Source organism: Botrytis fragariae (assembly GCF_013461495.1).
Source record: "Botrytis fragariae strain BVB16 chromosome Unknown tig00000006, whole genome shotgun sequence".
Lineage (NCBI taxonomy): Eukaryota > Fungi > Ascomycota > Leotiomycetes > Helotiales > Sclerotiniaceae > Botrytis > Botrytis fragariae.
The window spans coordinates 3,133,381-3,146,493 of NW_023500988.1; the positions used below are offsets into that span (position 1 = coordinate 3,133,381).

Genomic DNA, 13,113 nt, shown 5'->3' on the forward strand with positions numbered 1-13,113 from the left:
TCGGCAGCCCAGAATATACAAAAATGCAGTCCCCCTACATCCAATTCAAATGCTCTATTTCAATATCCTAGTTCATCGTCCTATCCACCATCTCTCCTCGCGTTCTCCCAATCTTCTATACATACCCACTAGGCACTACTACTTACCCCAGAGACCTTCATCTGTGCATCTCAGTTATGGGTCAAGCAAAGGAGGTAGACTATACAAACCATTGCAGAAAATAATAATAGCAGCAAAGAAAAGCAAGAGTAATAAGGAATCATTGCGGGATATATTACATACCTGGGTATTTGGACAGATTTTCATGAAGAACCATGAAATATCATTAAAGAAAGAGAGAGGAAGGAAAGACAGACTATCAAGTAGACGTCAAAAAATGCTTTCAGGAAAAAGAGTGAGAAGTAAGGCTTCCGGGTGGAAAAATAGGTTCTCAGGGAATGGAGAAAAAGGATTACCAGATAGATAGACACACCAGTAGACGTAATACAGAAGAGCAGATTACTACCACGCATTTTCAACCCACTCTCCTTCCCTTCCATCATTTCCACCATCCCCATCCTCCCCCTACTCTCCCGCTTCTTTCCAGCCGCTTTCTCTTCACCAAAATCATTCACACTACATCACTCAGGCTCACAGCTCCCAAAAGCATAACCACAAAACATAACCATTTCAAATATGCTAACGCAATTACTTTGTATTCGCTATGCTGCCCCCCCCCCCCCCCCTAATATACATGCTTCCCCCGCTATCATCAGAAGAGAAGAAGATGTGAGATACCTATTAGTATTTCATCGCTGGAATATCAGAGCATGTTTCCTATTCACTTGCTCAATTCCTCCACCCACACCACAAATCCCCACGAACATTATTTTCAATTAGTTTTCCGAGTCTCAAGGACATAGATTCCTCCGTCTATGCACTTGAAATTACTCCCTTCCTTTCCCATTCCACTCCTTCCCTTCCCCTCAAAAACGCCCCGGTGTGGAGAAAACAATAATATAAGCCAAGCCCAAGCCCGCCCTATGTTAATCAACTGGGATTCGCCCCAGTGCCCTTGTACTCCATCCTGTAAATGATACCAATGATGCTAAAACTCCTTGAAACTAGGGAAATCGTATGATGATGATTCGTGAAATAGTATCCTATTGATTTGGACACAAAGAAAAAAAAAAGATTGAGAATGCCTAGCATCCTAGAATTGTAGGCTCGAAATTGTGAAGTTACAAGAAAATGCCCACCCATCTATCCTTGTTTTTAACAATCGATTCGCATTCATCAACTGCGCAAAGAACTGTCTTGGCTCCGCGGAAGGAGGATATTTTGTCGTTTGTACGGTTTTGAAAACACTTATTGCAGAAGACCTAGTCGATGTTAATGATGGTAGATAGAAGTGAAATAAATTGAACTTACATGACCACAATCCTTAACGACCCAGAAAGGATGTTCTTCTCTATCCTTTTTACTCGGTGCCCCACGAGATTTCTTTGCTACTGGCTCCTCACCGTCCTTTCTATGAATCAATTCTTCTTCGCAACTCGGGCAAATCGCAGTATCACTCTCCGTGGGCGACCTCGTAAATCCAGCGGGAACTGCTGGAGGCGCAACATGTTCGGGTTTGTTCTCTTGTAGAGCCACTCTTCCATAATCCATACCGTTGGGCATAGCTGGAAAATCTGCAAATAAATGAACTCCTACATCTCGACCCCCAAAACCCAAAAAATTATGGACGTCCATAATAATACCCGCACCGTTGTCGTACATATTTCTCAATCCACCAAACGCAAGTTCACCGTTGGCACCTGCTGGCGTTGGTCTTTGTGGACTCATTGGATTGCCACCGAAATGTCCGGCTACAAATCCAGGCGGGGTAGCTCTTCCATTCCTCTGTCTCTGCAAACGTTCGAACACTCCAAGTCTAGCATGCATTGGTGGTAATGGTGGGGCACGGGGAGGTAGAGGTACAGAACGTTCTCGCGAATGAGTTATGATAATAGTGTCGTCCTCCTCATCGTCGTCATCTCCTGTGAGATCCACAAACTGCTCTAATCTTGCTTCACTTCTCCCTAATCTCGGTGGTGGTCTCGAGGCAGTAGGATTCCGATTATGAGCTGACATACGGCCTGCAGGAAAAGGCGAACCTGAGGGTGAGGGTGAAGGTGTGTTGTGTCTTCGACTGTTGGCTGCCCTACGAACAGCTGCAGGATTAATTCGAACTTGGGGTGAAGGATCGTCATCTTGATCGGATGTTAAATCAATAACATTTTCTGAGTTTACTACCGGGCGGTGGCGCCGAGATGATGCTTCCATTGTTCCGGCTTCCCCTGCTGGTTGTGTATGCCCACCTGCACGCCGACTGCGCAGACTAGATTGTCCAGAATTATTATTGGGGTTTGGTGATCGTCGTCTTTGTCGTTCTCGGAGAGGAGATGTGGCGACATTAGGTGGTGCAATTCTTGAAGAGGAGTTACCCAAGTTTGAGGTACTTTCTCGAAACAATTCTGGCGACGATGAAATTCTTGGATGTGATTGGGACATCTCTGCAAGAGATCGCTTTAAACGGAATTCGTTAGTAAAGAAAGGACCAACCAAATATACCTTTTATTCAAAGAAAAAAGTAAACATTTGCTTCCTACCTTACGACTTTCCCGACTTCCTAACCATTCATTCTCCATGGTTGATAGAACTCACCAGTATATGCGCTCGGAGTTTTGTTACTTTATGAATTGAAAAGGAAAGTAACAACGCTTGACAAAAATCAGGAGGTGAACAAAGGTCCTTTTGCTCAATAAGTCGATGGTATGTAGGTGCTCGAATGTGTCTCTTTTGTGGTGGGGGTGTTGTGTGTTGTTGCAATAAGAAGTCGAAGTTGTTCCAGTCGGACCCAATTTGATATAGAACTAGTGACGATTATGAGAAACTGATATGAGTAAGCGAACACAATCTATCGTACTACTGGGTGTATTAGATTTCATAATTGAACCAGAGTCATATATGGAGTGCAGTAGAATTTGTGAAAGATTTTACACCCAGGTGATTTATAATCTTTGATCCGAATTGAAATTCTTTACCTAGTTGCCACTTAAAGTATAAATGAAGATACTGCATCTGCCTCCTTGAACATTATCTAGGTAGTATGATGTACTAGATATGTATTTACAATGTCCAACCTCGGAAGACCCTTCATCACCCTTCATCAATGTACGGCTGCTGCAAGCATTCAGTGCAATACAATACAATAATAAATACAAATTCGAATTGTATTCACTATTCAATGTCTATTCCCATCACATCTCAAGATACTTTAACAACGTATTACTATCATTTCTCTATTTTCACCACTTTATCAACCTGAGACTCTTGTGTTCTTGTTTCAGTGCTGGCTGGTCTGTGCCGCCACTATTGTTCATTTTTGGCATCTCAAAGATGCTGCTCCCCTAACATTACAGTGACATGTGAAAAGGGGCCCTATCCCTAGATCTTATTCCATTTCACATCTTCGAATCACCAAACTCCATGATATTCACGTCCCATTTCTGTTTCCTTTGACCCCCTATCGTGCAAATTCCATTATGCAGACGCCACACCAAGGACATTCACAACCCCTTCACTATCAACAGTGATCAAACTCTTCGCTTCCTCACCCCATTGTACTGCAGTTGCTGGAACAGCTACGCTCAAAGCATCCGACCAGGATTTTGTAGATTTGGTGTACTGGGAGATGGTAAGCCCTCTTGGTCCGGAAGCTGCCAAAAATTGACCAGTGTAATCCCATTGGATAGCATCAACTGGTCCACCGATTTCTAAAATCTTTGCCTCTGCAGCCTTTCCTTCTTTTCGGATATCGAAAATTACAACACTGGTAGATCCTTTGGCAACTGCCGCAAACCATATACCGTTCTCAGAAAAGGCGACATCCTGAACTGGTCCGTCAATCTCGAAATTTACACCAGCGCTTTCTCCTGTCTTGACATGGAATAACTTAATCTGTCCATCAGCGCCACCAGCCGCAAAGAGATGACCATCTGGATGGAAAGCTGCCGTTTTAAGTTCTAGAAGATGTTAACGAGGCTTGCGCCAGACAGGTTCCTATTTACAAAATTGACATACCTGAATCTGCATAAATCTGTGTGATTGCCGCTTTCTCAGCCAAATCATAGAAAACAAAGCTCTTGTCGATACCAACAGAGGCTAAAATTTCACCACTTGGATGTAATGCAAGAGCATTCACCGCTCCAGCATGCGATGTAAATGTATGCTCTTCATCTCCAAGCACCTTCACCTCTCCCTTTGCAGTAGACACAATAGGTGTGCTTTTATAGAAAGCAGCTCCCGTGACTGGTCCTCCGGCTTCAAATGACTTTATAATCTTTTGTTCAGCCAAAGAATAGATACCTGCCTCTCCTTTCGATCCACCGACAATTAACTGATCTTCGGTCTGGGCGAGTGAAACACACCCAGGGTATAAAGGTTCTGAAGTAGAAGTGATCGTGAATTGGCCAATATCTTCAGTGGTAGCCCATCCTTTTGGAACGGGTCGCTTTCGGCGGCTTTTGGAAAGTCTGTGTATTCATTAGCAATCGATTTCATAACTCGGGTCTCGTCAAGTCTCGTACTCGGCTTGTGTAGTGTCAACCAGATTCGCCAAATTTTCTGGAAGACCTTGAGTATCAACCTGCATAGCGTCGCCATTTCCTGCATTTCCTGCACCAATTGAAACCTTGCTCAACGCATCTCTAGCCTCGTCTCTCTCCTTTGTCAACCGCGCAATAACTCTTACAGCTGCATCATGTTGATACAATGCTGTCGACAGCTCCTGTCGCGTCTGATGTAATTGTTGTCTTATTGTGAAACTTTCCAATGCTAATGCATCCCATTCATTTTGGAAAGTGGAAAGGAGAGAAGGAATCGATGTGAGAGTTGGAGGTCTAGGAGTAACAATTTTGGCGGATTTGAGGTCGATTAGATCTGCGATTTCGAGGTCTTCTCCCGTAACTGGATCCTTATGATTCTCTGAAATATATGATTCGATAAGTCGTTTTTCGAAAACGTTGCCTGAAAACTGTTATTCTTAAGCTCACTGAATAGATACCTTGTTTACACAACTTACCTGATTTCGATGAAGCAACTGGATGCTGTGGGGCTTCTCCAGATACTATAAAAAGTCAATGGCAAGTACCAAATAAATTTAGGGGCTTTCAAAACTTACTTGAGCACAACATATTGATTCGCGTTGATATGAGATTTGAAGCTCTAAACTCGCGCCGTGATCCGACAAATAAAAAGATATTTTGAGGTCGCGATCAATCCATAATGACGCTAACCTATCTACGGCTTAGTTCGTGGATTTGAAGCTCCCGGCGCCGGCCTTGTGTGGGGAATTTCATATCCTTTAAGTGACTTCATCACACTTTGGGATATATATGGAGTAATACATATTATTAAATGCTTATTAGGTATTTTATATATTTTTCGAGATATATAAACATTTGTCCATCGAATCTTCTCATTCTCCCCAAGACCTTTTCTACCTATATCAGAAACGATGACTATCATACCTCCAATCGCTGGAATTCCCTCCCTATCCACTGTGGAAAGATCCGGTGTCCTCGACGCCCTATTCGAGCCATGTACTGCCCTCCATACACTCTCTATGGATTTACTTCATACAACAACTTTCGAGTCGTACAATGATCTTATCGCAAGTGTCGGTACCCAACTTGTTGATCTGTCAGAAAGTACATTACCAAGTGATAGAGAGTGGCTAGACAAGATTCTTGGTTCCCATCCTAGATTAGGCGAGAAGAAAGTAGAAAGTGTACAATCTAAAGCCGAGCAAGCTCAATTGAATACTGGACCTACAGAAGAGGCTGAAAAGTTAAAGGCTCTCAATGAAGAATATGAGAAGACTTTCCCAGGCTTGAGATATGTGTATGAAGATGCCTATCCCCTATAGTGGACAAGCAAGTGCTGACTATAATGTTAGTGTTTTCGTAAATGGAAGATCAAGACCTATCATTTTTGAAGATATGAGAAGAAGAATATCAAGAGGAGATATTGGACTCGAGAGGAAAGAGGCTATTCAGGTACGCTGTATTCGAGATTTAATCATGATTTTTTATATAGCTAACTCCAATGCAGGCTATGTGTGATATTGCAGTAGACCGCGCCACCAAGCTACAAAAAGCATTATAAAAACACTTGACCTCCAATATATCCAACTATTTATGCGTTTATACGTTTTTGGACATTTGTGAACACATACCCATGCAAATGCCATGATTTCGATCCGCCCCCCTTCCAAATTGTTCTGTATAGCTTTCAATTTAGATTTGAGGACCTCTACAGAGCCCCCGGCAAAGAATCTCATCTGTCATAATAGATAGCCCCCAATTTTCCCTCTGAGATTGCCTCCATTGTTAATTCCAGTCGATTATCAAGTTTCTTCATCTCACGGCCGGTTACCCTACCGAAACCCCATCTCCGCACCTCCAACACACACAAAATAGCTATCATGCAATCTCTCCTCCTCCTTCAGCATCTCCACAATTCTCCCGTCTTCGGGCGGACTCAGTGGCTGCTCGTGCAAATCCTCTGGAGAAAGTCCATCAAGCGTATCAAGGTACTCATACTCATCTTCTCCCTCTTCCGAAGAACACATGACATTGAAGTCGCTATAGATCATCTTCTCACACCCATCCTCCAATTCATCCATCAGCATCTCATCTTCTGAATCTAAAACATCATAGTTCGACCTTCCAAGTGGACTCGGAGGCAACACAAATTCATTCCACCTTTTGTTCTGTTTTTCCTCGAGAATCTCCCTTAGATGCATATCCACATCCAACAATGTCTGTTGCTTTCGCTCACGAAACATTGCCTCCCTTGCCCCATGCATCCGCATCTGCAATCTGATTCGATTGAAAATCGCCACCTTCCGCAGCACATTCCGTCCAATTCCAATTCCTTTCTTCCCTCCAACACCCTTCACACATACTTCTTTAATGCCAAATATTCTAGCATGTTTATAACTTGCGGGCACCGAAAACGGTCTACTCAATCGCGAGGTAATAAGATGAAGACGCAATCTTCTTTTTTTTCGTCCTGCTCCTTCATTCACGGTATTTGCGTTCAAGTTTCCATCGACGTCTGAGAGGGGGCGTGTACGCTTGGAGCGATAGGGAAGACATGGAGAGGGAGAGATAGACGAGAAGGTGAATTTGAAAGAGGCATTGGGTTTGTTGGGGTTGAGGGGGCCGAATTGGAAGGAAGGAGATATGGCCTCTGAGATTTGAGTTTGGATTTGGGTTTGAACGCCGAGTGTAGTGGAAGTAGTATGGTGCAGTGGTACCATGTCCACATTCGGTTCTATTTAGTGTGTGTTTGCCAATTTGAGCAATGAAGTGGACCGAAAGAGGTGGTTATAGAAGTATCTTCATCTCATTTCCTCAATGATAAAGCAAAGTAATAGATGGGATCTGGAATACTCATTTGGTATATTCTTCTTCCGGTAATGATGATCAACTTTACATCACTTGAGGTTGTATCGTTAATACCGCATCTAGATCGGTCAAGCGAGCAATTGATTTTAAATTCTCCAAAACAAAATACAATAAAGCTTCTTAGCACAAACAAAACAAAAAATAAACACAGAAAAAAGAGCCACCATCACCCCATATCATTCTCACAACACTTTTCCACAGCTCACCAGTAGTCTGTACAACATGCGTGCGTTCCACCACCTTTGCGGAATTTGCGGGGAAAGGTCATCCTTACGCCTAGCCGCCAATACATCTTCTAGCTCCTCGAGAGGCTTACGGGGTTGGAAGAAACCCTGTTGCTGACTAGATCACGAGGAGGCCTGCATGCTGGCATCGTCGATGCGAGAGAGAAATCATACCATGCGCGATATTCCAATACCAAGAAACACGAACGAAAGAAAAGGAAGGAACGTAAAGCGTAGCAGAGCAAAACAAAGGAAAGAAAAGATATAGGATCGATAGATCGAGAAAAGAATATGACAGAATTCAATATCTAGACAGACGAGATCACACAAAGTCCCTTCTCGAATCTCGAATCCCGAATGTCGAATTATCTGTTCTAGAGCAAGTTAGCTGCAAAGATCTTCATGCCTAACTTTACTTTGCTTTCCTAACCCTCACACTACTCTACTTACTCATCTCCATCTTCTTCAGCTAAACAAGTATCATATTCCACCCTTCCCTCCGGGCCTCATCTTCTAGCTTCCTTACACAAACCCATCCATCCATCCATCCAACCATCCATTCCAAGCTTCAATAGTTCGTTATACTAGTAAGCTCCTACATTGAACCTCTAGCTTCCAGCTTCTCGCTTCTACCTAATTAAATTTTTAGCCTCCATCACATTTCCAGAACTCTCCTGATCCTAAATCCAGACCCAGACCCAGACCATCTGTCATCTCAAACTCATCTCCCACCCACCATTAACCAGAAACCGCCCCTCGCGCCAGAATGCGGGGGCTCCATACATACGAAAAGAGTACCACGTCTGTCGATCTAACCCTTGCTTGGAGATAGACAGCTATTATTCCCTGCACGTAGAAAGTGGCGGGAATCCGCTAGAATAGATTAGGAAACTCCAGATTTTCTCACGAACCGATGTAACCCAAGAAAATTCCAAGAGTGAAGAATAGTTTCTCAGGGGAGTATATCTAGGTAGGTAAATCTGGGATATTCCCGGAGCTAGCCGATACTCCCTCACGACCACTCAGAGGATTAACTGTTGCCTACAATTTGCACATATGGCTCATCATCACAACTCCAAATTCGAACCACAGATAGTAGATGTTAAACTTTTTTTCTCATTGTACTTTTAGGCCGTTTTGTTTTTCGTTTATTTATTTATTTCAAGAGCCATGAGCCTCAGCGTTTTAAACACTAATCGTCTTAAAAACGTTGAAGTTCTCTCCAGTTCCCACAAGTGCTCCTGGAATCTGTGGATGCCAATGACACTCCTTAACCTTCGCCATATAATGCACAAATAGCAATTGTGGAGGAACGTCATTAACTCCACCAGTGTCCTTACTTTCCTCATCATCCAACTCGACTGCCAAATCCCACAGCGTTAGTGTGTCATCACCAGCTGCAACCGCAACAATGCTGTCATCAGTAGGATGCCATTCTACACTTGTAATTTGCTCTTTGTGGAAATTGAAAGAAGCGACTGGAGACGGTTTAGACGGTTCAGAAGTCTTTGAAGCTTTCCAATTTCGTAGATCCCAAACTGCCCAGACTCCGTCGTCGGCGCCGGAGGCAAGAAGATGAGAAGTTTGGTGTGACCAGGACATGACGTTTACATCTGTTTCGGAAACCTGAACTGTAAGTGCTGCGGTTCGAGATTTACTTCGGATGTCCCAGACTTTGATTGTTCCATCGCTGGACGCGGATGCGAAAACGTTCTTTTCCGAAGGACTCCATTGCAATTCCTCGATACTTCCAGTATGGCCTGTGAATGGGCGTGCATCGGCTGACCAACTCTCCCCAGCAGTTCTTGTAGAGACGTAAATTTTGCCATCGTTATCTCCTGTCACCAACTTTCCAGTAGATATCAAAGGCGACCAATCAACGGCATAGCCTTCCGATTTGTGCATTTTAAGAGTAGCTAAAGCTTTATTTTGTTGCGGAGTGATAACAGTGCCTGGGGTATCAAAAGAGGATAGATGAGGAGTAATATCGTGAATGAGAACCTGGCCAGATTCGCTCATTGAAGCGGTAAGGGTAGTTGGAGGCCGCGAAGAGTCTGAAGCGGGTATTTGATGCGAACGTATTCTGTTTGTTGTAGCAGTGAGAGGTATCGAAGCCGATTCAAGGATAGGATCCGAGTCTTCATCTTCATCTTCATCAGATTCGTCTTCACCCTGTTCTCTCTCCATTCTACTCAATCCACTAAACTTCATAACCATCAATTGATTTTCCTTTTCCCGTTTATGTTCAGCTTGTGTTCCTGCAACTGCATACATAGTAGCAGGGTATGTTTTTCGATTGTCGCCCAAACCATCCTTAAGTATATCGAAAGAAAGACAAGGCCAAGGGGTACTAAGAGCGTGAAGCATTTCGTATGTAGTAAGATCAGGGGATAATGTCTGTCCTGGTTCCAGTTTATTCCTACCAACTATGAAAGTTTGTTGATCGACTTCCATGGCCTCTATAAGCGCATTAGTAAACTTCCCATAAATGCGCACTCGCAAGAGCTTCATAACTGCTTCTACTAACCTGCTTCTTCAGCCTCTCTCTCGGCGTCAGGTCTTCCATCAACACCTGCCTCCAAAATCTCATCTTCGCTCTCATATTCATCTTCGAATTCGTCTTCGAACTCTCCCACCCCATCATCCAATTCTGGCTTTTCTGGCCTCTCTCCTGCCTTCAAGGACAGATCCATGTTCTCATCTTCAGCTGGACGTTTCGACATTTTGTATATGCGTGTTGTAGATAATTTGTTAGACAGTTTGCGACCCCTCAGAAAAAATAATTGATAGATTGTGGGGGTTTTCTTATCGTCACAATCGCAATTCAAAATTATTTTTTAGCGTCGGGTAATCTGAGGTTAAACTCCGATGGATTCCTGAACAATCTTGAGTCGATGCCAATAGTATCAGAGTTTGAATGTAGCCACCAAGATGTTGTATGAGCTCGTCGCAATTGTAAGTCTTTCTCAAATAGAATATTTAAAAAGAGAATGGACAATCTAACCAATCTCTAGGTTCGACCCGGCAACCTCGTCGAGGTCAAAGAGTAAATTGCCTTTCAATTTCCCCTCCTACTCACCTCAATAATCGAGACTAATAACTCATTCCTCACCTACAGAATTGCCCGCACAGCTGGCTCCCTCATACTCAGATCCGGCGGTACCATCCGCGGCATACGCAACTGGGGAGTATCCAGTCTACCAAAGCGAACACGCAAACATCAAGCACAATATCACGAAGGACATTACTTTGTTATGAGATACGACGCCTCGAGCAAGACGCAAGATAACGTACGAACAACTCTCGGATTAGATCCACGGATGATAAAGTTCAGTTCAGTGAAGTTGGGAGATGGCACATTGGAAAGTTTGAGTAAGATTGGCTCGACTATTCCTTGGACGATGGAGGAACATACAAAGGAGAAATGAGTGGTAGCATGGTGTCATTTGTGTGTTGTATTAGTAGGCGTCAGAAGGAAAATGCGATCAACATTTCCATGCCAGGGTATAGAGGACGATTTTACATTATGGAATTGAGGGATTGGTATTTCCACCTCACATTCTTGTATGGTGTTTCAAACGCCAGTCTGCTACCTAGAACGCCATTGCGCAACCAGGAGTATGCTTCGCTGCAGGTAAAAAGAAATCAAAATGCATCCCTTCTAGTTCATTATCATGCCTTCTCAATCAGTCTCCATTGTCTCTCCAGCTTCCTCCGAATCTCCCCTGTTCTTCTTTACCCATGCAACAAATTCATCAATCACGCTTGGCCATGCTGAATCTTCAGTCCAGAAGCTCAGACTCTCATCCTCCATTGTCTTTGCATGAAATTGATATGTCTGGTTCCATAAATCCTTGTTGACGCTCTTCTTCCAATTCTGTCCGAGGAACTCCAGCCATAGTTTGATCCAATCAGTCGAGGCGGTCTTCCATTCCTTCCCTGGAGAGTTGAACAAGAGCTCCCAGTATACACTGGCAAGTTCTAACGAGAGAGCCTTTTGTCCCTTCTCACGAGCACAGACAAAAGTGTGTTTATATACTCTCTTGAACAAGTCCGCGTCGGTCGACAACGAATCTTTGGCCTCTGAAATGTATGACTTTTGCTTGGGCAATGTATCAAGGCTGTTCAAAAGTGTTAGTAACTGAAGGTAAACATTGTGGGGACAGTGTTACCCCAATTTTTTCCATCCTTCGACAAAGCCATCTTTGGTCATCTCTCCTATTGATGGTACTTGAATGATTTCGCAGGGGATTAGAAACTCAACACCTTCAAGATTGATGCCCAAATCATCCCCAAAATACTTCATAGTACCGTCAACACCAACCATGTCGACATCATCATTGGAAGCTAGATCACCATTGTTCAGCTTCTTCTATATTCAACCGCCTTGAAGAGATATTATTCGAGATACATACTGCGGTAGCTCTCGAAAAGCTGCGTCAAAGATTCCTTTTCTTTTGTTTGGGCAGGGGTACCATTTCCTTGGAAGAAGCTATTGTAATTAGATTATTAGTACATATTGTGGAAGTTTGAATAAGTGCATAAACTGGCGAGCTGTTGACTGATAACTGATAGTATCTGTACTCATGATCGGTAACGGGAGCCATGCAAGACGTCTGCTGTCTTAAATGTGGACTGCGAATAAACCGTACAACATCTCACTGCGGTGGATGAAACTGAACAGCGTATATCTAGAGCAAAGTAGAGATAGCAAAGTAGAATAGTGATGGGTTCTGAGCTGAACATAGTCGTAAATTGGCAATCCTCCAGTCAAAATAACGATTTGGGGTGTCCACAACAGTGAGTGTAGACAGGCACCCTTCAGTATTTTCTAACGTCTCATGTATTTTTGCTGATAAAACTCCATACACGAGAACGATTTTGACTTTCGTTGCGTATCCCGATCATTTCTTAAGCATGCCGTCGTAGTTCGAAGTCATATCAAACATCGAGGCGATCGTGTGTGTCGTGTGTCGAATCGTAGTCCACATTTTCCCATATTCTTTCCCGCAGCTCGAGTTCTAGGAATTAGAACATTTGCTCACCTATCACATGCTGATTCTAGTTTCCATCCTGTCGCTTTAAGAATCTGCGAAACAAGATCTATCAGTAAATGGTTTATGTTTTGACATCTTGGGTGGAAGAGCTCAAGGCAACAGGCTTATACCAGTTTACTTACTTTCATAGCATTTCTTTCTGAAACCCCAGTAATTTGCATGAACTCATTGAGCATAGAACGTTGTTGCCCATTTGGAGGCATCTTGAAAAAAGTTCCTCTATATTTGGTGTTTATTGAAAGTCTGGAGGAGGAGATGGCGGGGTTGTGAATTTAAGAACATGGGCTTTTGGTCCGGCCTTAGTCCCGCAGCCTAGCGCAAAAAATAAAGTTA

General features: G+C 43.3%; 7 protein-coding genes across 7 annotated transcripts; 2 read left to right on the plus strand and 5 right to left on the minus strand.

Annotated features, from left to right (window-relative positions):
- Nucleotides 1–1,220: 1,220 nt before the first annotated feature.
- Bfra_002128 (putative cell cycle control protein) lies at nucleotides 1,221–2,672 on the minus strand (the record flags this gene model as incomplete). The annotated part of the gene is made up of 3 exons (XM_037332552.1): nucleotides 1,221–1,361; nucleotides 1,411–2,550; nucleotides 2,634–2,672. The coding sequence occupies 3 exons, from the start codon at nucleotides 2,670–2,672 to the stop codon at nucleotides 1,221–1,223; spliced, it is 1,320 nt and encodes a 439-aa protein (XP_037196706.1).
- An 895-nt stretch (nucleotides 2,673–3,567) lies between these two features.
- Nucleotides 3,568–5,219, minus strand: Bfra_002129 (putative cell cycle control protein; the record flags this gene model as incomplete). The annotated part of the gene is made up of 5 exons (XM_037332553.1): nucleotides 3,568–4,049; nucleotides 4,108–4,559; nucleotides 4,614–5,052; nucleotides 5,108–5,152; nucleotides 5,207–5,219. 5 exons carry the CDS (start codon nucleotides 5,217–5,219, stop codon nucleotides 3,568–3,570), a joined length of 1,431 nt encoding a protein of 476 aa, XP_037196707.1.
- A 323-nt stretch (nucleotides 5,220–5,542) lies between these two features.
- Bfra_002130 (putative ohcu decarboxylase protein) lies at nucleotides 5,543–6,192 on the plus strand (the record flags this gene model as incomplete). The annotated part of the gene is made up of 3 exons (XM_037332554.1): nucleotides 5,543–5,928; nucleotides 5,984–6,083; nucleotides 6,139–6,192. The coding sequence occupies 3 exons, from the start codon at nucleotides 5,543–5,545 to the stop codon at nucleotides 6,190–6,192; spliced, it is 540 nt and encodes a 179-aa protein (XP_037196708.1).
- Nucleotides 6,193–6,463: 271 nt separating this feature from the next.
- On the minus strand, nucleotides 6,464–7,351 carry Bfra_002131 (uncharacterized protein; the record flags this gene model as incomplete). Its single annotated transcript, XM_037332555.1, has 1 exon — nucleotides 6,464–7,351. One exon carries the CDS (start codon nucleotides 7,349–7,351, stop codon nucleotides 6,464–6,466), a length of 888 nt encoding a protein of 295 aa, XP_037196709.1.
- Nucleotides 7,352–8,908: 1,557 nt separating this feature from the next.
- On the minus strand, nucleotides 8,909–10,446 carry Bfra_002132 (putative glutamate-rich wd repeat containing protein 1 protein; the record flags this gene model as incomplete). The annotated part of the gene is made up of 2 exons (XM_037332556.1): nucleotides 8,909–10,182; nucleotides 10,251–10,446. 2 exons carry the CDS (start codon nucleotides 10,444–10,446, stop codon nucleotides 8,909–8,911), a joined length of 1,470 nt encoding a protein of 489 aa, XP_037196710.1.
- A 150-nt stretch (nucleotides 10,447–10,596) lies between these two features.
- Bfra_002133 (putative 37s ribosomal protein mrp17) lies at nucleotides 10,597–11,151 on the plus strand (the record flags this gene model as incomplete). The annotated part of the gene is made up of 3 exons (XM_037332557.1): nucleotides 10,597–10,678; nucleotides 10,738–10,769; nucleotides 10,842–11,151. Exons 1-3 carry the CDS (start codon nucleotides 10,655–10,657, stop codon nucleotides 11,149–11,151), a joined length of 366 nt encoding a protein of 121 aa, XP_037196711.1. The 5' UTR covers nucleotides 10,597–10,654.
- A 254-nt stretch (nucleotides 11,152–11,405) lies between these two features.
- On the minus strand, nucleotides 11,406–12,983 carry Bfra_002134 (putative defective in cullin neddylation protein 1 protein; the record flags this gene model as incomplete). Its single annotated transcript, XM_037332558.1, has 5 exons — nucleotides 11,406–11,844; nucleotides 11,896–12,070; nucleotides 12,139–12,215; nucleotides 12,769–12,812; nucleotides 12,903–12,983. The coding sequence occupies 5 exons, from the start codon at nucleotides 12,981–12,983 to the stop codon at nucleotides 11,406–11,408; spliced, it is 816 nt and encodes a 271-aa protein (XP_037196712.1).
- Between the last annotated feature and the right edge of the window lie 130 nt (nucleotides 12,984–13,113).